Raw genomic sequence first — 24,253 nt, forward strand, 5'->3', positions numbered from 1 at the left:
GGAAAGATGCAGAGAAGAAAATGGATGATGGATATAATGGACTGGATACATATGACCTGTGTCAAATGTGTAAGGACAGGCAGAGGTGGAAATCCATGGCAGTCAACCATCTGGGAAGAAGATTACACCAATGAACAAATTAAGTGCTATCCCACAACTTGGTGGCCAAGGTTACTGCTACTTAGAGGAATCGAGGGTACTAGTGCACAGTCCCGCAATGCTGTAGCACTGTTTTATTCTACCAATCTTAAAGGCTTATTTATTTTAAAACTGTACATAATTGTGTGGTTGGGATTTTATAGGGGCCTCGATGTCTGGATCCGTGGCTGGGGGGCATGAAGATTGCCCCGGATGAGACCCGCCACAGACCTCGATGACGGCAGGGCCTGTCCCAGTCTTGCCAGCAGCGGTGAGGCCTCGTGGTGCACCCCCCCCCCCCCCCCCACCCCCTCCACCACACCCCCCGCCGCTTGGTGATGGGACTGTAATTTAAATATTCAAATAAATTAACTCACCTGCATTAATGAAGTTCCCATCGCCTCCCGAAGTGCCGTCCCGATCTTCATCCCGGCGTCCGGCACTGCCACGCCTTCGATTTCCCCATCCGGGTAAATGAGGCGCAATTCTGTGGGGAGGGAGGAGGAGGTAAGTTTCCCAGTGCGGGAGGTGTGGGTGCAGGGTCAAATTCTTTGGATTGGTGGGGGGGATGGTGGGAAGCGGTTGAGGGTTAAAGTTATTGAAGGTGGGGGGGGAAGGTCGGGATCTGCATAAAAGTTTTTTTTTGAGGGGAATGTCCAGTTAATGAATTGATTCTACCTTGGGGGTGTGGGTGAGGAGAGTGAAAATGTAATTCCATGTTCAATTGCACATTTCCACATTCTTTGACTTAAAAAATGCAAATGCACCTAAAGGGCGTGAAGCCCTTTAGAAATGGCACTGGCACTTGCGCAGTGGTGTCGGTTGCCGTTGCTGGGAACGGCTCGCCTGCCCCCTCCACGTCATCAGTGGGCGGGGTCCACCCCAGCCATGTTAATGAACCGCCGCATATGAGATCGTGCCAGCTCCGTGGAGTAAAACCCATGCATGCGGGCCACCATCTTTTACGGCCGCTGTCAGCCCTGTGCCTGCAAAAATATATCTTCAAAATTCCATTCAGGGCATCCTAGAGAAATCTCCATTGGAATATTGTAGCAAAATCTCTGCTTTACTAATATTTTCCAGCTTGATTCTGTCTGAGCTGAGAACTTTAAATGGCCAGCCAAAGGAGTCTGGAATTATTTTGGTTATGCTGCCAGTCTGAGGGTGAATATTCATAACAAATCAGGGTCTTTTCTCAGCTCATACCTATAGGCTGAATATTTTAAAGATTTGATCAGGGTCAACACACTAAATGTTATTCCATCCTTGTCTTTCCGATGTTGACTGATGCGCTTGTTTCTAGTGTCCACTACTTGTATTGGTTTTCCAGCTCAGCAACTTTTCCTTTAATTTCAATCGTAATTGTCATTTAATTGATCTATTATCAGTTTAATTTCTTCCAAAGGGCACTTCTTTATTCTGTTACAGTCCTTTGGATTCCATGAGTTTTACTGACATTCTTGCTGGGAGGTTGCTGGATCAGAGAAAAAAAAGAAATGCATGTTATGTTCTGGGTTATGTTCTTGTCTGCCAGTATAAGCTATTTTTAGCTATAGATTTATAACCACCTTTGGCTACAAAGAGCACTTCAGACTAGAAGTCATAACTTCACTTTGTACATATAAAGCTGAGGAGCTAATATTTAAGTGGCATTTTTATATCTGCAGTTTAAAAAATAGGAGTGGGTGCAAGAATTTTAACTCTTTCCCTTCCTGTTTGAATTGTAGGTTACAATGCTTTGCACCTTGCTTCAAAAAATAGTCACCAAGATTGTGTGAAGAAGATCCTTCAGGTAGTGGCGACTCGTGTTTTTGTCATCTGTGGTTTATAACTTAAGTAATGGCTTTTAACTTCCAAGGTTACAGACTATGGAATACCAGCATTCGTCTGACAGAGCAGTGATACAAAATGCAATATAATATTGAATGGGAGCTGGATTACTTGTAATGTGCCCCTATCGCAGCTGATTTTTTTAAATAACATTTTAAAACACAAGGCAAAAACTTTTGGAATATTGTTTCGTCGATTTTGGGAAAGTTACTTAATCTGTTCTGATAAATTCCAATTGGGCAAGAGATTTCCAATATAGTAACAGACTTTAGAATTTTCCAGTATTGCCACACACATCAGAGAATATTTCAGTAACTGTAATGATGTTTGAGAGATTTATCATGTGGCCCTTTTACAAATGCAGTTCCAATACAGGTTCTTAGTTTCACTCATGCTCAAATTACAACCTTCTAGACAATGATATTTCTGAAAAAGCATTTTTAAGGTAATTTTTCTGTATATTTCCTCATTCTCCCTTTCTCTTGCTCTCTGTCTCTCCATATTTCCTACTTGCTACCATTTCTTTTGCTCTCCCTTTTTCACTCACTGCCCTTCTACCCTCTCCTGGCTACCAGCATGTTCTCCAACGCTGTCATCCAGGTTGCATAGACACCCCCCCCCCCCCACTCCCCTCACTCTCCCACTCTTTCTCTCTCCCACCATTTCTCTCTTTTCCATTCCCTTTCTTTTTATCTCTAGCCCCTTTTTCCACTCTCGCTCCCCCTCTTTTCATCTCCGTCTCTGTTATTGTCTCCCTTTTGTCACTTTCCTTATTTTCTATCAAAACTGATGCTTTCTCCTTTAAGTTTTTTTTCCTGCTTGATACATCTATTTTAATTCATTTGTTTTCATCCTTGTATTATGACTGTACTGATCATTCCGATCTGTTTTTTAACTTTTTGCTTTTCTCCACTTTTCTCTCTTCTGAACCATCCTTTCTGTTAAGGCAAGCTTGTTGGATGAGTCTGGAAGAAAAGAAGACCAACGAAGATGGAGACAGGGCTTAGCATCTGTGATTTTAAACAGAAAAACAGTAATTGGAATCAAAATTCATTATCTGTGTAAAATGCACTCTTCTAAAAGTATAGTTGATTTTGTTTTAATATGGCTTTATGGCACTTCCTCCTCACTACATGCTAATGTAAATAAATTGAATGCAAGCATTGACAATAGCAAGTAGTTACAACTGCTAAATGCCAGTGTTTAATGCAGAGAAAACAAAAACAGACTAAAAGGACAAACTATTTCTTCCAAAAAAATAAGTTGCCTGGGTATCGTCTCTAATCAAACTAGATTCTGTAACAGTGCAAATGAGGAGTACTTATTTAATCAGCCCACTCTCATTGATTTTAAAGTGGGTGGTATAGCTATGTGTATGCTGCTCAAACTCACAGTGTATGATTTACATTGGTTCCTGTACAGCTGGTCCTTTCTGAACCAGAAAAACAGAGAGGCTAGATAACTCTTTAATCAGTAACAAAACAGAAGTGTCAGTATAGGAGGCTGCCTGAGAGTTTTCATTACAACTAGAAGGTAGCTACTCTATTATCTGAACTTGCACTGCAAATGCCACGATTGCACACAGAGGTCTGTAAGGTTGACCTGGTACTGACAATTTAAGGATTTTTAGGGTTGGCATGAGGGAAGAGATGGTTTGGCTTCAGCTGTAGATGTGCAATGTAAAGATGGCATTAGATGCACTGAGTACATAGGGATCTCTTTGTCTTTCATCCAGATGGAAACATGGTTAGTTTTTTTTTGTCTCGTTAAACGGTGCCCGTTTGTCCCACTGCAGCTGAAAGCCCGTCTTCCAATATTCATGTAGTTTGCCATTTATTTTTGAAGCTAGTAAACAGTAACGCTATTGTCATAATTTTTGACTAGTTTTTCTTCTTCAGGATGAGGATAAAAATGATCAAAATTGAAAACATTGTGTAGCTTTCTTACTCTGTGGAATTAGAATTTTGTAATCCTGAATCTCTTTAGTAAAATCTTAATTCTTATTTGGGACTAATCATTGTCAACATTCAAAACTTATTGGTAACCTCATACATTTGACTTGCAATTGAAGTTGTTTAAAGTATCATAGCCTTGAAAGGTTAAGTACTTGAGTAAATTGAGCATTGCATTGCTTACCTTTACAAGAAAAAGGCTCACTCTGTCTAGGGTTTTTTCCCTCTCTGCTGTATCATATCCATCATATGTGGGAGGTAAATCCTGCAGGATGTAATGTCAGACTAATGAAAGAAATATAAATTGTCTCTTAACTAACATTGTTATGGTATCCAAAGTTCTAGACTAGAGTCCAATCAAATTTCTGTCTTCTCACTGTTTCTTAATAGTACAAATGTCCTATGGAATGTGCTGATAGCAATGGGAAAACAGCTTTGCACCATGCAGGTAATGAATATTATCTATCTTTTAAATACATTGTTTATTTCATGACTGAAGGGTGAAATTCTATTCTTTAAGTACTCTGATATGCATCAGGAACACTGTAAGGTTGATTTTATCACCTCCGGCAACAGCGGTGGCATTCCTGTGCCGGAGTCTTCAGTGGAATTAAAATCAGTCACAGAATCGCAGAATAATATAGAGCAGAAGAGGCCCTTCGGCCCATCGAGTCTGCACCGATGCATTAAAGACACCTGACCTGTCTACCTAATCCCATTTGCCAGCACTTGGCTCATAGCCTTGAATGTTATGATGTGCCAAGTGCTCATCCAGGTACTTTTTAAAGGATGTGAGGCAACCTGCCTCTACCACCCTCCCAGGCAGTGCATTCCAGACTGTCACCACCCTCTGGGTAAAAAAGTTCTTCCTCAAATCCCCCTTAAACCTACTGCCCCTCACCTTCAACTTGTGTCCCCTAGTAACTGACCCTTCAACTAAGGGGAGCAGCTGCTCCCTATCCACCCTGTCCATGCCCCTCATAATCTTGTACACCTCGATCAGGTCACCCCTCAGTCTTCTCTGCTCCAGCGAAAACAACCCAAGCCTATCCAACCTCTCTTCATGGCTTAAATGTACCATCGCAGGCACCATCCTGGTGAATCGCCTCTGCACCCCCTCCAGTGCAATCACATCCTTCCTATAATGTGGCGACCAGAATTGCACACAGTACTCCAGCTGTGGCCTTACCAAAGTTCTGTACAGCTCCAACATGACCTCCCTGCTTTTGTAATCTATGCCTCGATTGATAAAGGCGAGTGTCCCATATGCCTTTTTCACCACCCTATTAACCTGCCCTTCTGCCTTCAGGGATCTATGGGCAAACACACCAAGGTCCCTTTGTTCCTCGGAACTTCCCAGTGTCAGGCCATTCATTGAATACTTCCATGTCACATTACTCCTTCCAAAGTGTATCACCTCACACTTTTCAGGGTTAAATTCCATCTGCCACTTTTCTGCCCATTTGACCATTCCGTCTATATCTTTCTGTAACTCAAGACACTCAACCTCACTGTTAACCACTCGGCCAATCTTTGTGTCATCCGTGAACTTACTGATCCTACCCCCCACATAGTCATCTATGTCGTTTATATAAATGACAAACAATAGGGGACCCAGCACAGATCCCTGTGGTACGCCACTGGACACTGGCTTCCAGTAACTAAAACAGCCGTCAGTCATCACTCTCTGTCTCCTACAGCTGAGCCAAATTTGAATCCACCTTATCAAGTTACCCTGTATCCCATGTGCATTTGCTTTCTTGATAAGTCTCCCATGTGGGACCTTGTCAAAGGCTTTGCTGAAATCCATGTAAACTACATCAGCTGCACTACCCTCATCTACACACCTGGTCACATGCTCAAAAAATTCAATCAAATTGAATCAAAAAGTCAATATCTTATTTATAAGTCACCGGTCAGCTGCTCACCCATATTGGCCACAAAGTGGCAGCTGACCAACTGGGGTGGATGAAAATCAGATGGAAAAGTATTGCAAGGGTCTCCTGACGTTTGAGGGTGAGGGGGGTGGGGTAGGGGTAAGATAGGAGAAACAGCAGGCTGGATTTTTCTTGTGGAACCAGGAGGAGCACTCTGAACTAAGTAAAGTTTTGTTCTAATTTACGTTGGAGGGCCTCGCAAGCTTTGTAACAGTTTTACCTAGCCACAAAGAAGGCACCCTGCTGAGGAGAAGGTTAAAATGCCAATGTGGTTGCGTGGCCGTAATGGCATTTATTGATGAGGCTGCTGCTGGAGACTGATGAGAGCTCTTATCTTGCTCACAAATAACATCCTATGTGACTGTGACAAAGGCAAACTATCCCTCCTTGTCCTTCTCGACCTTTCCGCAACCTTTGACACGGTTGATCACACCTCCAACACCTCTCTGCTGTCGTCTAACTGGATGGGACTGCACCTGCCTGGTTCTATTCTAATCTATCTAATCGTAGTCAGAGAATCGCTATTAATGCCTTCTCTTCCCATCCACGCAGTTATCTATGGTGTTCCACAAGGATTTATCCTTGGCCTGCTCCTATTTCTCATCTACCTGCTGTACCACGGCGACATCATCCAAAAGCACAATAGTAGTTTCAACATGTACGCTGCAACATCCAGCTGTACCTCACCACCACCTCTCTCAAACCCGCCACACTCTCTAAATATTCAGACTGCTTGTCCCACATCCAGTACTGAATAAGCAGAAATTTCCACAAAATAAACATTAGGAAGACTGAAGCCATTGTCTTCAGTCTCTGCCACAAAATCTGCTCCCTCATCACTGATTCCATCCCTCTCCCTGGCTACTGTCTGAGGCTAAACCAGACTGTTTGCAACTCGGGTGTCATATCTGACCCCGAGTTGAGCTTTCAACCACATTTCTGTGTGGTTACGAAGATCAGTTATTTCTACCCTCCTTCGGCTCCTGCTGCCGAAGCCTTCATCCAGACCTTTGAGTATTCTGAAGCACTCTTGTTCGACCTCCCACATTCTACCCTCTGTAAACTTGAGGTCATCCAAAACTCTGCTGCCTGTGTCCTAACTTGCACCAAATCCCATTCACCCATTATCCCTGTGCTCATGAACCTCGATTGGCTCCCGGTTAAGCAAAGCCTCAATTATCATCCTTGTTTTGCAATCCCTCCATGGCCTCGCTCCACCTTATCTCTGTAATGTCTCTTGAGCATCCCTAATTTTAATTGCTCCACCATTGGTGGCCATGCCTTCAGTTGCCTAGACCCTAAGCTCTGGAATTGCCTCCCTAAATTTCTCGCCTCTCTCCCTCGCTCTCCTCCTTTAAGGCATGCCTTAACAGAATCACAGAATTGTTACAGCGCAGAAGGAGACTATTTGGCCCATCGTGTCTGCACTCTGAAAGAGCAATTCACTTGGTGCCATTTCCCCACCTTCTCCCCATAACCCTGCACATTCTTCCTTTTCATATAACAGTCTAATTCCCTTTTGAATGCTTCAATTGAACCTGCCTCCACCACACTCTCAGGCAGTGCATTCAAGACCTTAACCGCTCGCTGCGTGTTTTCCTAATGTCACTTTTGCTTCTCTTACCCATTGCTTCAAATTTTGCCCTCGTTCTCCATCCTTTCATGAGTGGGAACAGTTTCTCTTTACCTACTCTGTGCAGACCCCTCGTGATTTTGAATATCTCTATCAAATCACCTCTCAGCCTTCTCTTCTCCAAGGAAAACAGTCCTAACTTCTCCAATCTATCTTCATAACTGAAATTCCTCACCCTGGAACCATTCTCGTGATTTTTTTCTGTACTCTCTCCAATACTTTCACAAGTTTCTTAAAGTGCGGTGCCCAGAACTGGACACAATACTCCAGCTGAGGCCAAACTAGTGTCTTGGATAAGTTCAACATAACTTCCTTGCTCTTGTACTCTATGCCCCCATTAATAAAGCTCAGGATACTGTATGCTTTATTAACTGCTTTCTCAACCTGTCCTGCCACCTTCAATGCCTTTTGCACATATACACCCAGGTCCCTCTGCTCCTGCACCCCTTTTAGAATTGTACCCTTTATTTTATATTGGGTCTCCTTGATCTTCATACCAAAATGAACCACTTCAGATTTCTCTATATTGAAATTCATCTGCCAGCTATCCGCCCATTCCGCCAATTTGTCTATATCCTTTTGAAGTTCTACACCATCCTCCTCACAGTTCACAGTGCTTCCAAGTTTTGTATCATCTGCAAACTTTGAAATTGTGCCCTGTACACCAAGGTCTAGGTCATTAATATATATGAGGAAAAGCAAGGGTCCCAACACTGACCCCTGGGGAACTCCACTACAAACCTTCCTCCAGCCCGAAAAACTTCCATTAACCACTGCTCCCTGTTTCCTGTCACTCAGCCAATTTTGTATCCATGTTGCCAACGTCCCTTTTATTTCTTGAGCTATAACCTTGCTCACAAGTCTGTTGTGTGGCACTTTAATAAACGCCTTTTGAAAGTCCATGTACGCCACATCAACTGTATTGCTCTCATCAACCCTTTCTGTTACCTCCTCAAAAAAACTCCAGCAAGTTAGTCGAACATGATTTTCCCTTAAGAAATCTATGCTGGTTTTCTTTAACCCGCATTTGTTCATGTGACTATTAATTTTGTCCCAATTTACTCTTTCTAGAAATTTCCTCACCACCAAAGTTAAACTGACTGGCCTTATCTTTACACCCTGTTTTGAAAAAGGGTGTAACGTTTGCAATTCTCCAGTTCTCTGGCACCACCCCGAGTCTAAGGAAGACTGAAAAATTATGGCCAGTGCCTCCGCGATTTCCACCTTCACTTCCCTCAGTATCCTTGGATGCAACTCTTCCGGTCCTGCTGCTTTATCCACTTTAAGTACAGACAGCCTATCTAATACGTCCTCCTTATCAATTTTAGACCCTTCTAGTGTCTGAATTACATCCTCTTTTACCATTGCCTGGATTGCATCATCTTCCTTGGTTGAGTTCCCTGGACAAATACAGGCTTTTGGATATTTTCCAATATTAAAAATGTGAATTTTATTGAAAAAAAATTGCCACAATTTTATTGAAGAAAAAATTATCATCGATTTCAATCTTATACTTGTGGTATAAAATAAAAAGATTTTTAAACAATTTATAAATTAAACTGATGAGATATATAAGGACATAGTAATAACTCACTTTTTAATTTCTAGCTGCAAGTGGTTCTATTTCCATTGTTCAACTGCTGTGCGAACACAAGTGCCCTATTAATATCAAAGACGCAGTATGTATCCACCTTGTATCTTTCAGTTTTCTATTAAGCAATGCAAATACTTTTTATAGAAACCAACTGCACAATTTTTGAATAATTTTTGAATAATTTGATCTTGTTACTTAATAAATATATTACGTATTACTTTATAAATATATATATTAAATGTCTCAAGTAATTCATGCTCGTCCTGTAACTGTTATGCATATTTTGGCCATGTTTTTCTGTTGAGCTTGAAACTATCTTTTCATTTCTCTTACCGTTGCTTGAGCCCTTCAGCTTCTGTACATGGTGCTATTTCAGAGTCTTACTAACTTGTGGCTTCAAGTTAGTCGTTGGTCTATGGCTGTGTACTCATGGTGCCATCCCACCTGGACTCCTGTGAACAAGAATTGGCTTTAAATTTCTTGAATACTTCAAAAATAGTTCTCTGACAGCAGGAATCTTGGCTTTTTGTAGCATATGGTCAGATAGGAAATACCTTGCAATGGAAACCTCTGTATTTTTTAAACAGCAGTGCTTGTTTAAATAAAGTAAGGCTTTTTATATTTTGAAAACCATATTGACCTTTAGTACTACAGAATGAAAGGGAAGAATTATCCTTCGTAACTCTCTCCTTCACCACTCCAAGCAACCATGTTGGGGCTCCCGACACCAGAAAGAAAAGGCGGGGGCACCCCACCTCAACCTTTTCGCCCCATCCCCCGGCGCAATCCTCTGTTGTTCCGAAGGCAAAGTTTCTGGCTCCGGGATCTCCATCCCTTTAAAGACAGGGATCCCAGATCCTGCCTCTAAGAGCTGCTGGCCAATCACAGGGTTGGCAGCTCAGCAGAATCAGCATCATCACTGGGAGCGGTAGCCATTGCCGGTACTGCAGAGGCCTTGGATCCAGGCCCAGTGCTGAAACCGCAGATCTCCGATAAGTGTGGTGGAGTTGCCGGGGCCATGCTGGAAGGCCCCGGCGGGGTGGGTGGGTGGTTGTGAAGTCTGGGGGAGGGAGTTCCTGTGAGGTGAATTGTCCGGGGCTTTCCATGGGCCAAAGATTGGACGCACTCCCCCCCCACCCCCCCCACCCCCTCCCCTGCCCCTAGCCCGCAGGAAGGGCGCCTCGTTTTACAAGGTGTCCTCCCTGTGTGGCAGAGGCACCCCCCCCCCCCACCCCCACCCGACCTCAACACTGAAGAAATCTGTTTAATAGTTGCGATTCTATGAGCCAGCCCCTTATCTCTTCCACTACCCTAACCACCTGTGCCCAACCTCTTCTCGACTCGCTCACTATTGATTGGAGTAGCCAGGTCCAGGCTTACTGTCAGCTCTTACCACTCCCCATTTTCTTCCAATATGTTTGATGCATCCGTCCTGTGGATGCGCTTGCATCTTTGCCCCACCACTGATCTGACCTTCATGAAAATGCCTATCATGATAGTGCTTCACCATCATACATCCAACTTCCCATTCGATAACAATCTCCAACACAAGTCCATTCTCCCTTTATCTAAGTGGAAACTGTTTTTTTAGATGTTGTGCTCCAACTTCCTGTCTCATGGGACTCCCAATGTTAAATATTCAACTTAAACATAACCCTTACCCCAAGCACAGAAACTAACATAAGTACAAAATTTAAAACATTTTTCTGATGAGGTATTTGCGTGATATGCACACACTTCAGTACTATTTCCTTTTAATTGTTCACAGGGTGTGCTGGTGCTTGTAAGACCACTATATAACATGTGCCAGTGTGCGTTTTCATCTTTTTCAATTAGATTCATTTTGCTTCCATTTCCATATCATATCTATATTTTACATTCATCTATATATTTCTGTACAACATTTCTTTTATCCCTGGCAAACTCAAAATATACCAACACATTATAAATTCTTTATTTATAATACATTCTTTATTACACCCTGGAAAATTACTCACTGAATAGCACAAAATGTACAAATATGCCCGCAATCATGGATGCGGAGTGTGAAAATACCCACGATACTCAAATAGAAATGCAATGGGGGAAAAAATTAATTTGGTGTTACGCCAACTATGTCGATTTCTCCATGGGGAAGGCAGCGTTCCTCAATGACATCAGTGGGCCAACTGTGCCATCAGCCCCAGAAAATGACGCAAACTAATTTCTCCCCCAATTTAAGCTATTCAGCCACTAACTCTCATATTATACATTGCATGCAACAAAATTATATATGCTTGTGGGAGATTCCCTGATATGTGTAGATAGCTTAATTGTTTCAGAATGTTTGTTTTTACTCTGGGGATATACTTTTATGTTGTAATGATATACGTAAGAATTTGGTTGCAGCACTCCATTAAAAAAAGTACTAATAGAATCACAAAGGCAATCTGGCTGGTCAATTCTGTACTTCCCACACACGATATACAACCTTTTATAGACTCTACCCAATTTATTTCATTTTCAAAGGGAACATTCAGCAAAATTTCTCCTTTGATCCATTCCCCAAGGCAACTGAGCAACATTCCCCATAATATTTGTGTATCTTGACATCTTCACTATTTCACCCAGGCTGGTTGTTTTCCACCAATGACATCTACGGTCTCATTTAAAGTTGTTTATGCTTGCTAATTTCCTGCAATGCATTGCCAATTCATAATAGTTAGAAATGGATACAAAATTGAGCTGACAAAGGTTACATCTAGTAATAGTTGGAACAGTTGAACAAAAAATTAGTCATCAGGAAGTTACTCAGAAAAAAGATATTCTTCGTACAATAAAGCATTTAAGTACTTTTACCTTCATACAATTGCTTTCAAGAAAATTCAATTCAATACAGCCATGCCTTAAAAGGGAATATTATCTCAAATTAAAAAGACAGATTGATTCAGTTCTTACAGATGATTGAGATGAAGTGTTTCAATTTAAATAGTTAGGATGTTTATGCTTTTGGGCCTCCTTATCTCGAGAGACAATGGATACGCGCCTGGAGGTGGTCAGTGGTTTGTGAAGCAGCGCCTGGAGTGGCTATAAATGTTTATGCATACTTTAGAATACTTCTGTCTGTTTTCTTGATGAAATACGTGGCAGATAAAACAGATGCATTTTACAGTTAAGCTTTTAGATTACTTGTTATGATATTACTGTAGCAATCACAGCATGCATTGATTTACTGATATAAAATGCATGTGTGGTCTCCATTTGAATGATCTATCTGTGGCAGACCAAATATTGAAATGCTTCATTTAACATGGTACATAAAATTCTCCTAAGCTTATTTAGATTTTATTAATACTAAGATGTTACCAAACTAGTCTGGATCTAAAATGCACAGAAAAAAAATTGACACTTGAGTATTCATTCCTATAGAATGTTCACATTAAATAGCTATGAAATATTTGTAGAAACTTAATAATGCATTTGTGAATAGATTCCACAAAATCCACAAAACCTTCAAATGAAAGAAAGCTTTTCTCTTCAAAAAGCTTTTTGTTTCCTTGGCCGCAAGGGGATTTTATTCTGTTTGGTTACCTGTTCCTGCTCAAGAAGAGAATATACACTGTGTGTATAGAACTGTTTTTCAGCCTAATTATTTGAGATCTATTTAAGACCTTTCGTAGCCCTTGCATGAATATAGTAGCAGCTGGTCATTTATTGATGGGATATCTTATTTTATTATTTAAAAATCTAATTGCATTTATGTCACATAATCAAGACATTCTTTTACATAATTCAAAAATCACAATCTTATACTGTAAACTTGGGAGAATTGCTTTTCGGGTTTTTGTTTCTATATGCTATATGACTCCATATTGATGCTGCCTGGAGAGATTCTATAATTTACATTCTACTCAGAATTGTGAAGAAAATTTAATTTTGCAAACAAAATATGAATGCAAGGTACCATGCAATAAGGAAACACTGTTCTTCTGTGCTCTTGATCGCAGTCATGTTGTGGGATGCAACTAAGCAAAGCTCAAGTGCTTCAGTAGAAGAAGAGAAAGAGTCCTTGGGGAGAATCTGCTTTGGATAACTCATGTAGATCAGTACAGAATGAGAAAGCATCTGATGAGAAGTCACAGACTTGAAACGTTAACTCTGTTTGTCTCTCCACAGATACTGCCAGACCTGCTGAGTGTTTCCAGCATTTTCTGTTTGTATATTATGAGAAAACCTTGTATACTCTGAGGGCTAGGGAGAAAATTAAGAATGCCTTATCCTTATTTTTAAAAATTAACCCGAATTGTTAGTTACATACTGGTACACACGATGCAGCCCAGGTTAACAGGTCTTGTAAGTCTTTAATAGGTGCCGCTTACAATATTTTCCAGTGGATCCTTAAATGCCCATTTGTTGTGCTGAATATTATGTCTACATATTGCAGGAGCATGATTAAACACTTGAAACCTTCTGAACGATTAGCAGTTTTTGAATCATCTGATCAATCTATTTTTATGGTGGAAAACATGATGTCTTCTATCTCCTGCCAATTTTAAACTGATGTTTTCTTAATCAACTGAAATTTTATGCTTCTAAAACTGAACCCGTGAGACTGAACTAAAAGCCCTACAAGATTGCTTTGGCACATAATTTTGCCAATCTATCTAATGTAGAAGAAAAAATTCCAAAAGAAATAAATGTGCAAGTTTTGACATTCAAAAGCTTAGTTTTGGCATAGGCGATAGACAATCCAAATTTGAGATTAATGAATTCCTGGTCTGGATTTGTATTTATTCCTAATGGTTAATTGCTCAACAGTTTCATCTGAACAATGATATTGTATTCATTTTCTGTGGAACATGACAAACTTTAACACAAATTGTACTTATTTTAAACAGTAATGTTTACTTAACTCGGGTAAGCTGCAGTCAAGTGTGACATTATGTCCAGCAGCACAAAGATAGACCCAGCATCCCTTAATAAACACTCATATTAAAGCTAAAAAAGATTATACAGTTGACATGAAAAGAAGAATTGTTAATGCTGGAAATCTGAATTCAAAACAAAGTACTGGAAATGTACAGGTGTATTAGCAACTTGAGATGTTGCTGTTTAAGTTTGAACTCCTTCAAATCTGAAAAAGAAATCTGGTTATTAATTTCTGCCTCCAGGCTTTTGAAATTTCCCTTAACTGAGGTTTTCCCTCATGCAGTCATCAAGACCCTTGATTGTGTCTGGTTTATTTCCCATGCCTGCTCATCAATGACTGGATCTTTCGTCATCATCCTCTATCCCATAAACCTCTGCATCTGCTTGTTCATTTTCTAATATTTGTGTTATCTGCTGCTTGCTCCCGCTAGTAAGAGCATTTTTGTTTTTCCTCCAATCTAAGCGTCCTGGAGGAACTTTTCTTTCTGCATTTTTTTTTTAATTGGTTAGTGGGATCTGGGCGTCACTGGCTAGGCCAGCATTTATAGCCCATCCCTAATTGTCCTTGAGAAGGTGGTGATGAACTGCCTTCTTGAACTGCTGCAGTACTTTCTGCAATACACTTGTTCTTGGTTCGATCAGCCCTACCTCAGGCTGCTGCTCCTCAGCAATTTCCTCAATAACCTACCTATCCTAGACATCCTTGTCCACAATAGCATTGGTAGGAATGACCACTGCACTTCTTATGATGAACGTTTCCATTGTGGCACTTGACACAATTCTCTTTATGCCATAATAAGGACCCATCTAGCAGTCCAAAACTGTTGCCCGTCACATCCTTCCTTCCTTCCTTCAGTCACTATCAAGCCAGGAGATTATCACTGTTTTAGTTTGGAATGTAGAAGGGCATGCCAGGAGTAGGACCAGGCACCAACTTAGTTAAACTACCACACAGGCTGCCACCTTGTTGGATATCAAAAGACTAAATAGTCTCACAACCAACAGTAGCAGAAAAGCTTTGTAGCCCTACCACATCCAATGGAGAATGAAAGTGAACAAGCAGGCAACTAATGGTAAGAGGAGGAGGAGGCTCCATAAGCATCACCATCATCAACAATGGTAGAGTCAACATGTGAGTGCAAGAGATGAAGCTGAAATGTTTTCAGGCATCGTCAGCTAAAATTACCAAGTGGACTATTCAGCCTCCTCCTGAGATGCCCACTATCATAGATGCTGATGTCAAGTTCATTTAGTCAATCCTGCATGATATTAGGAAGCAACTGAGTACACTGGACACAGCCCCAATGGGTCCTGATAAAATCCTGAATATATAGAACATTACAGCGCAGTACAGGCCCTTCGGCCCTCGATGTTGCGCCGACCTGTGAAACCATCTGACCTACACTATTCCATTTTCATCCATATGTCTATCCAATGACCACTTAACTGCCCTTAAAGTTGGCGAGTCTACTACTGCTGCAGGCAGGGCGTTCCACTCCCCTACTACTCTCTGAGTAAAGAAACTACCTCTGACATCTGTCCTATATCTATCACCCCTCAACTTAAAGCTATGTCCCCTCGTGTTTGCCATCACCATCCGAGGAAAAAGACTCTCACTATCCACCCTATCTAGCCCTCTGATTATCTTATATGTCTCTATTAAGTCACCTCTCCTCCTCCTTCTCTCCAACGAAAACAGCCTCAAGTCCCTCAGCCTTTCCTCGTAAGACCTTCCCTCCATACCAGGCAACATCCGAGTAAATCTCCTCTGCACCCTTTCCAAAGCTTCCACATCCTTCCTATAATACGGTGACCAGAACTGCACGCAATACTCCAGGTGCGGTCTCACCAGAGTTTTGTACAGCTGCAGCATGACCTCGTGGCTCCGAAACTCGATCCCCCTACTAATAAAAGCTAACACACCATATATTTCTTAACAGCCCTATTAACCTGGGTAGCAACCTTCAGGGATTTATGTACCTGGACACCAAGATGTCTCTGTTCATCTACACTACCAAGAATCTTCCCATTAGCCCAGTACTCTGCATTCCTGTTACTCCTTCCAAAGTGAATCACCTCACACTTTTCCGCATTAAACTCCATTTGCCATCTCTCAGCCCAACTCTGCAGCCTATCTATGTCCCTCTGTACCCTACAGCATCCTTCGGCACTATCCACAACTCCACCGACCTTAGTGTCATCCGCAAATTTACTAACCCACCCTTCTACGCCCTCTTCCAGGTCATTTATAAAAATGACAAACAGCAGTGGCCCCAAAACAGATCCTTGCGGTACACCACTAGTAACTAAACTCCAGGATGAACATTTGCCATCAACCACCACCCTCTGTCTTCTTTCAGCTAGCCAATTTCTGATCCAAAGCTCTAAATCACCTTCAACCCCATACTTCCGTATTTTCTGCAATAGCCTACCGTGGGGAACCTTATCAAACGCCTTACTGAAATCCATATACACCACATCCACTGCTTTACCCTCATCCACCTGTTTGGTCACCTTCTCGAAAAACTCAATAAGGTTTGTGAGGCACGACCTACTCGTCACAAAACCGTGCTGACTATCGCTAATGAACTTATTCTTTTCAAGATGATTATAAATCCTGTCTTTTATAACCTTTTCCAACATTTTACCCACAACCGAAGTAAGGCTCACAGGTCTATAATTACCAGGGCTGTCTCTACTCCCCTTCTTGAACAAGGGGACAACATTTGCTATCCTCCAGTCTTCCGGCACTATTCCTGTCGACAATGACGACATAAAGATCAAGGACAAAGGCTCTGCAATCTCCTCCCTAGCTTCCCAGAGAATCCTAGGATAAATCCCATCTGGCTCAGGGGACTTATCTATTTTCACACTTTCCAAAATTGATAACACCTCCTCCTTGTGAACCTCAATCCCATCTAGCCTCGTAGCCTGAATCTCAGTATACTCCTCGACAACATTTTCTCTACTGTAAATACTGACGCAAAATATTCATTTAACACTTCCCCTATCTCCTCTGATTCCACACACAACTTCCCACTACTATCCTTGATTGGCCCTAATCTAACTCTAGTCATTCTTTTATTCCTGATATACCTATAGAAAGCCTTAGGGTTTTCCCTGATCCTATCCGCCAATGACTTCTCGTGTCCTCTCCTTGCTCTTCTTAGCTCTCCCTTTAGATCCTTCCTGGCTAGCTTGTAACTCTCAAGCGCCCTAACTGAGCCTTCATGTCTCATCCTTACATAAGCCTTCTTCTTCCTCTTGACAAGCGCTTCAACTTCTTTAGTAAACCACGGCTCCCTCGCTCGACAACTTCCTCCCTGTCTGACAGGTACATACTTATCAAGGACACGCAGTAGCTGCTCCTTGAATAAGCTCCACATTTCGATTGTTCCCATCCCCTGCAGTTTCCTTCCCCATCCTACGCATCCTAAATCTTGCCTAATCGCATCATAATTTCCTTTCCCCCAGTTATAATTCTTGCCCTGCGGTATATACCTGTCCCTGCCCATCGTTAAGGTAAACCTAACCGAATTGTGATCACTATCACCAAAGTGCTGACCTACATCTAAATCTAACACCTGGCCGGGTTCATTACCCAGTACCAAATCCAATGTGGCATCGCCCCTGGTTGGCCTGTCTATATACTGTGTCAGAAAACCCTCCTGCACACACTGGACAAAAACAGACCCATCTAAAGTACTCGAACTATAGTATTTCCAGTCAATATTTGGAAAGTTAAAGTCCCCCATAACAACTACCCTGTTACTCTCGCCCCTGTCGAGAATCATCTTTGCTATCCTTTCCTCTACATCTCTGGAACTATTCGGAGGTCTATAAAAGACTCCCAACAGGGTGACCTCTCCTCTCCTGTTTCTACCTCGGCCCATACTACCTCAGTAGACGAGTCCTCAAACGTCCTTTCTGCCGCTGTAATACTTTCCTTGATTAACAATGCCACACCCCCCCCTCTTTTACCATCTTCTCTGTTCTTACTGAAACATCTAAATCCCGGAACCTGCAACATCCATTCCTGCCCCTGCTCTACCCATGTCTCCAAAATGGCCACTACATCGAGATCCCAGGTACCAACCCATGCTGCAAGCTCACCCACCTTATTCCGGATGCTCCTGGCGTTGAAGTAGACACACTTTAAACCAAGTTCTTGCTTGCCAGTGCCCTCTTGCGTCCTTGTAACCTTATCCCTGACCTCACTACTCTCAACATCCTGTACACTGGCACGACAATTTCGGTTCCCATTCCCCTGCTGAATTAGTTTAAACCCCCCCGAAGAGCACTAGCAAATCTCCCCCCCAGGATATTGGTACCCCTCTGGTTCAGGTGAAGACCATCCTGTTTGTAGAGGTCCCACCTACCCCAGAAAGAGCTCCAATTATCCAGGAAACCAAAACCCTCCCTCCTACACCATCCCCGCAGCCACGTGTTCAACTCCTCTCTCTCCCTATTCCTCGCTTCGCTATCACGTGGCACAGGCAACAACCCAGAGATAACAACTCTGTTTGTTCTCGCTCTAAGCTTCCACCCTAGCTCCCTGAATTTCTGTCTTAAATCCCCATCTCTCTTCCTACCTATGTCATTGGTGCCTATGTGGACCACGACTTGGGGCTGCTCCCCCTCCCCCTTAAGGATCCCAAAAACACAAAAATATGTTGAAGACTTGTCGACCAGAAGTAGATATTCCCTTAGTTACACTGCGGGATGTGACTATGACACTAACATCTACTTGTCCAATGAGGAAAATTGCACAGACTTATCCTATTCACAAAAAGCAGTTCAAATCTGACTCGACCAATCATCACTCTATAATGCTGTTCCCAGTCACCAGCTAACTGATGGATGATGCCATAAATAGTTCCCTCAAGTGACACCTACTCACCAATAACCAGCTTATTTGCACTCAGTTCAGATTCTATCAGATCTATTTAACTACAGATCTCATCTCAGCTGTGGTATATACGAGTGCAAGAGCTGAATACCAGAGGAAAATTGAGTCGCTGAGTTGAGTCGAGGCAATACTTGATTGTTCATGGCACCAAGAAACCCTAGCACACCCCTGGCGATTGAAGCTGGGAATAGCCTGGTCAGTTTGGCTCATTACACACTCTTGAGTCCATTGAGGGGCTTTTAATTTCAAATTCAATTGGCTCGAAGTTAAAATATTTGTGGAATGATCTTATTGGTGCACAGAGCTGATATTATGTTCTTTTTCTCTGGAACCCTGCATTTATTTGGAATTCTAGGAAGGTTTTACACCACTGATCCAGGCTGCACAGAGCAACCATACTGAGGTGTGTCATTACTTGATAGACCAAGGAGCAGATATTGATGCAAGAGACAAGAATGGCAGGTAATATGGTGAATTAATTCTAAATATGTGTATCGTTTTTAAAATCACAATTTTACAGCTTTGGAGATTTAGCTAGTTTTGGTTTACCCTTTCCCCATCCTCATCCTCCCAAAAGCAGTTAATTATATCTCTGCAGCCAGATGCAATTACGTTCTAAAGCAATATCAGCTTAACTGCACTAAATATATAGAAATTAAAGACAATTCATGATAACTGATATGATCTTGTTGGGTGTTCATTATAAAAATTGAATTCTGTACATCAGCTTGTGTTAGACTGTACATGTCATTGCCATCATGCATACTGTATCTCCACAGAGCAAGCAGTAAGCGATGTGTTTCCAGGAAACACAATGAGATCCTGGGAGCGCTCATTTTTAACATTCCAGGCAGATTTAAGAATCTGTGACTTAAACACAGATCTCCAATTTGTAATTATGTACTTGTAATTGGTCATTCTGGTAGAATTGTTTGACTTATAACAATTAATGCTTGTTCTATATAAAATGTTGTTTATAATGCAAATAATTTTGCAAGATACTGATATTTGTAAGTACGATGTATTGAAGTATGCTTATCTTTATTTTTTAAAAGTTGTCTTAACTAGTAGTGCATCAATTGCAATGTAAGAATGCAAGCATTTTTGGAGCAGTAAAATGCCTTTAACCTCCCACAAAATATCCCTTTTTAATTAACCTCACTTACCTGTCTTCACCATTATTCAATCTCTTCTCTTTCACTAGAAGCCCTACTAATTGTCTCTTCTTCCCATTTATACTGTCAGCTTCATTGACCTTCCCTGGTAACTCATTTCACACCTGTATTAGCCTTTGGAAAAAATGTTCCATGATCCTCTTCTCACTCCAAACTTGCTAATTTTCAAATTTATAACCATGGCATTTGAAATAGTGAATAGTACATCTGAATCAGCTTTGTAATTTTCCTTCAGAATCTTGGAAACTTTAGTTAGATCACTTTGAAGTCTCTTTTTCAATGAGGTCTAACTGATGCCTGCATACTCATAGGGATTTCACTACTTGTATGGTAAATTTATTTAAAATCTGTAAATCAGAAGATTGGGTTTATTCTGGCTGTCAAAGGACACTTCCATTTCAATCATGAAGATCATATTTCATGGCTTCTCCTCAGCCTGTTTTGCAACCAAATGGTAGTGAAGCAGGGGAGGAACAGAGGAAGTGAAGTTTGAGAGTGGTTAAATGAGCTTTACAGGCCAGATAACATTACAGGCGAGAGTGGTGAAATGCACTTTGAGCAACATGGGGGAGGAAAGAAAAGGTTCATGCTGAAGTCCTTTGCTATTTTGATAAAACAGCTCCCTGCATATAGAAGAGGACAAATCTGGAAATATTGTCTTTTTAAAATGCTTGATATGTAGCTTCTGAGAGTGAACAATGATCAACATTTACTAAATAAATGTTAATAGACTCACCCATAAAATTCAATAAAAATGTTGTTATCCTTTTATAAATGTGTAACCTGAACAGCCACCTTAGAATAGGCAAAAATAATGAATGGAGCTATCAGCAGTAGTGCGTTAGTGTTTTAATGCTGCAAGAAAATATAAAGTATTGTGTAATATTTTACACTAGATGTCATGCTGTAGAAAACGCATGGTATAATATTGCTGTAATTCAGTGGCAAAGCTGCTTTGTATTTTCAGGGTCATCTTGTCGCAGCATTGAATCTGAGGGAAGTGGTGCTTCTGGAGTTAAATGACTTAGTAAAAAGGATTTGTGCAGTACTGCTTCAGAGCCAATCTGATCTTCCATTGGTGACTTGTAAATATGTATAGTACCTATAAAGACCAAATTCTATATTTCTCTGACAATATTTAGTAGTGAACTTAGGAGAATTTAGATCTCCAGAGAACGTGAATTGAGCTGTAAACCTGTGTTTTAAACATTTTTTTTAATGATAGCATTGCAATGCTAATAGAAAACTGTTCTGTCTAAACATTCTTAGAATCCTTTGATGTATCTATATTATACTATGGCATTGGAGGAAGCCCGGGCTGGTTGCAGTGATGTTGTGTAGATTGGGTGTATCTGATGTTTTAATGGCACAGACTGGTTTCTCCTACATCACCAGAGGTGCAGTGCCGGTCTCCACCAAACTGATGTAGGTCATCATTTTTCTCGATTTTGTTGGTGACTTCTCAACAATTGGTAAATCTTGTATGTGTGCAGCCAAAACTAGGGGCCATAAATGGTCATTAATAAATCCAATAAGGAATTCAGGCGAAATCTCTTTACTCAGAGTGTAACTTAGAACCACATGGCATAGTTGAGATGTATTTAAGGGGAAGCTGGGGTATGGTAGCATAGTGGTTATTACTGGACTAATCATCTGGAGACATGAGTTCAAATTTCATTCAATGAATGAAATTAATCTGGAATATAAAGGTAGCATCAATAATTGATTCTGGTTCGCTAATGCCCTTTTGGGAAGGAAATCTACTACCCTTACCCGGTCTGTTCTAAATGTGACTCCAGAACCACAGCAATGTAGTTGACCCTTGCATGGCCTAGGAAGCCACTCAGTTGTATTCAAGAAGGCAGCTCACCACCATCTTCTCGAGGAAAATTAAGGATGGGTAGTGAATGCTGACTTTGCCAGGGATGCCCTCCATGAATGAATTAAAAACAAAAAGATAAGTATGTGAGAGAGAAAGGAATAGAATCGAGAAAGTGGTGGCAAAGAGGAGAGGAAGCTATAGAAAAAGAAAATCAGCTGCTGTGTAATTGCAACCAAAGGTTTACGGACAAATGTGAGCAAAACAGAGCTGGAGGGCTATAGCTTACAAATTGAAAGGAATCGTGACAAAAGTACAAGTATAATTTGTCCAATCTGTAAGTTGAAAGATAGAAGCAAGCTGAACTAAAAGCAGACCGAGAATGTGAACGGTTTGGCAAGAAAAGTCCATATTCAGAATATTAAATGTACATTTCCTTTTCATGTCAAATGTTTATTGGATTTGTTTTGACAGGGCCTGCTAACTAAATCCATCTTCTAGCCTGAAGTTACAGGCAGCTCCTTTTAATGCTGTCCAGTGTTCGCGAATTTTCTTTTCATCCTGTTCCCAGGAGGCAATTGAAATATTGAATTTCTGAGGTTAGGACAAGATGTGATACAGCATCAGAGATAATCAAATTCTTCTGTATTTTGTGCCAACTATTCAAAGGCATTGTTTTCCCCTCCCGGCCTAACAATAGAGTGATATACACCAAGCATCTATTCATGTAGATGGATGCCTTTTTGAAATATCATCCTTGTACATTCATATTGGACAGCATTTAGTGATGAGGCAGTCACACAAGCAAAAATTTGATCAATTCAGTTACAGACCCATATTAATCTGCCATATGTTACAATAATCGGGAATTGCATACTATTTGTAATTATGAATAGATTGGCATACTGTATTAAGTTTTGCTTGTCATTCTTTTAAGGTTACAATTCAGCTTAAACTCTTTATCAGGTAACAAATGTAGTATTTGTGATGCTTTCAGTTAGGTAACCTTTTCCTGGATCTTTCCAAGTGTATTTGCAAAGGTAGCTTAGACTGGGGGTTATGCAACCTTGCTGTTTTCATGGCACACCTAGGTACTTTGCCATGAAGCATCAGAGGGTCGGGAGTGGTGAGGGCACATAAATTCTTTTGTTCATTAATTTATATGTATTTCAAGTTGCTGAGATGAAGGAATATTAGTATGCTGATTTAGAATTTATTTACCAATGACACAACAGTATTACAGACAGTTCTTTTCAAACTTCCCAAAATTCCCACGAGACAAACCAGCCGATAAGAAAAAAACCCGTAGGACTTTGTTGCCTGAAATTCAAGACCGGTTTGCAAGGGGTAAGGAGCTGCATATGGCCACTGTTGGCTTAAACTATGTTTTCACTGCTTTCATGTAATGCCACCTGGATATTGGTACGCCAGCAGCGACAGATGAATGTTGTGTTATTCAGAAAGGAACAGTATAGTACATAAAATTGTTCACTGGTGGTTGAGTGGCACAACAAAAGGAGGAGGGTTACAGTGGCTCAAAAGGTTAATCATTAACAGATTGCTGTAATATGATTAACTTGCTTTGATTAGACACAATACTTTGTGGACTCAAATTCTGAGAAAAGAAGTAAATAGAGAATAGCAAGCAAGGATGAGAGAGTTATGATTTGAAGGTTGGAGGAACTTTATAGATTGTCATGAGTTGTGGAACAGAAAAATGTTTTTAAAAAAGAGGAAGTTAACCACAGATTTAAGAATTGAGTAATTGTGATTCTTTTTGTAAAAAAAGGTCTTGCCTTGCAACTTGGGCCTTCCACAGCTGAGAGGATGGGCGACGAGATATTCTCAGGCTTCTGTTAGTACACTTCTACTGACTGCTAAGAGCTGCGTTAGAATGCTCTATATATGTGTTTTCTGGCACTATCCTTCAGTGATATTGGAAACTTCTTGGAGTGTCACAAACATGTTGGACTTGTCCAGGCTGCCAAACTGGTGTGCCATTATGTTGCTCTTGCAATACCAACTTCTTAGCATTGTATGTTTAGGCAGAAAGTAACTATAACCCTAAATCTAACCATTATATTTACCGCATACCTCTAAGAAACTCTTTCTCCTTTGCGTGCCAAACATTTGTTTGTGCCTGAACTATTCGTAATTCGCTTTAATGGCCGTATCCATCCAACACTTGCTTATTGCTTGGGGAACTTTGTATCTCTTGTATTCCTGGAGCGAATACAAGAAAAAACTTTTAAGTTGTTATTCAATTGGTGTAATAACTAGCTTTGAATCCCCTTCTTTCTGTTGCAGTCTTTCTTAGCATCTTCTGTTTATTAATGCAATGGCCAGTACTGTTGAACT

General features: G+C 41.0%; 1 protein-coding gene across 5 annotated transcripts in view; it reads left to right on the forward strand.

Moving 5' to 3' along the window:
- The window catches only part of rai14 (retinoic acid induced 14), a 325,587-nt gene that overhangs the window by 211,053 nt on the left and 90,281 nt on the right, over positions 1–24,253 (forward strand). For 4 of the 5 annotated variants that reach the window (XM_068031268.1, XM_068031277.1, XM_068031259.1 and 1 more), the window contains 4 exons: positions 1,866–1,930; positions 4,311–4,368; positions 9,099–9,169; positions 19,257–19,363. In XM_068031268.1, coding sequence (XP_067887369.1) covers positions 1,866–1,930; positions 4,311–4,368; positions 9,099–9,169; positions 19,257–19,363 — 301 coding nt within the window. The remainder of the gene's footprint in view (positions 1–1,865; positions 1,931–4,310; positions 4,369–9,098; positions 9,170–19,256; positions 19,364–24,253) is intronic. The other variant, XM_068031295.1, reaches the window with a different exon arrangement.

This window comes from Heterodontus francisci, chromosome 1 (assembly GCF_036365525.1).
Source record: "Heterodontus francisci isolate sHetFra1 chromosome 1, sHetFra1.hap1, whole genome shotgun sequence".
In the NCBI taxonomy this organism is placed as follows: Eukaryota; Metazoa; Chordata; class Chondrichthyes; order Heterodontiformes; family Heterodontidae; genus Heterodontus; species Heterodontus francisci.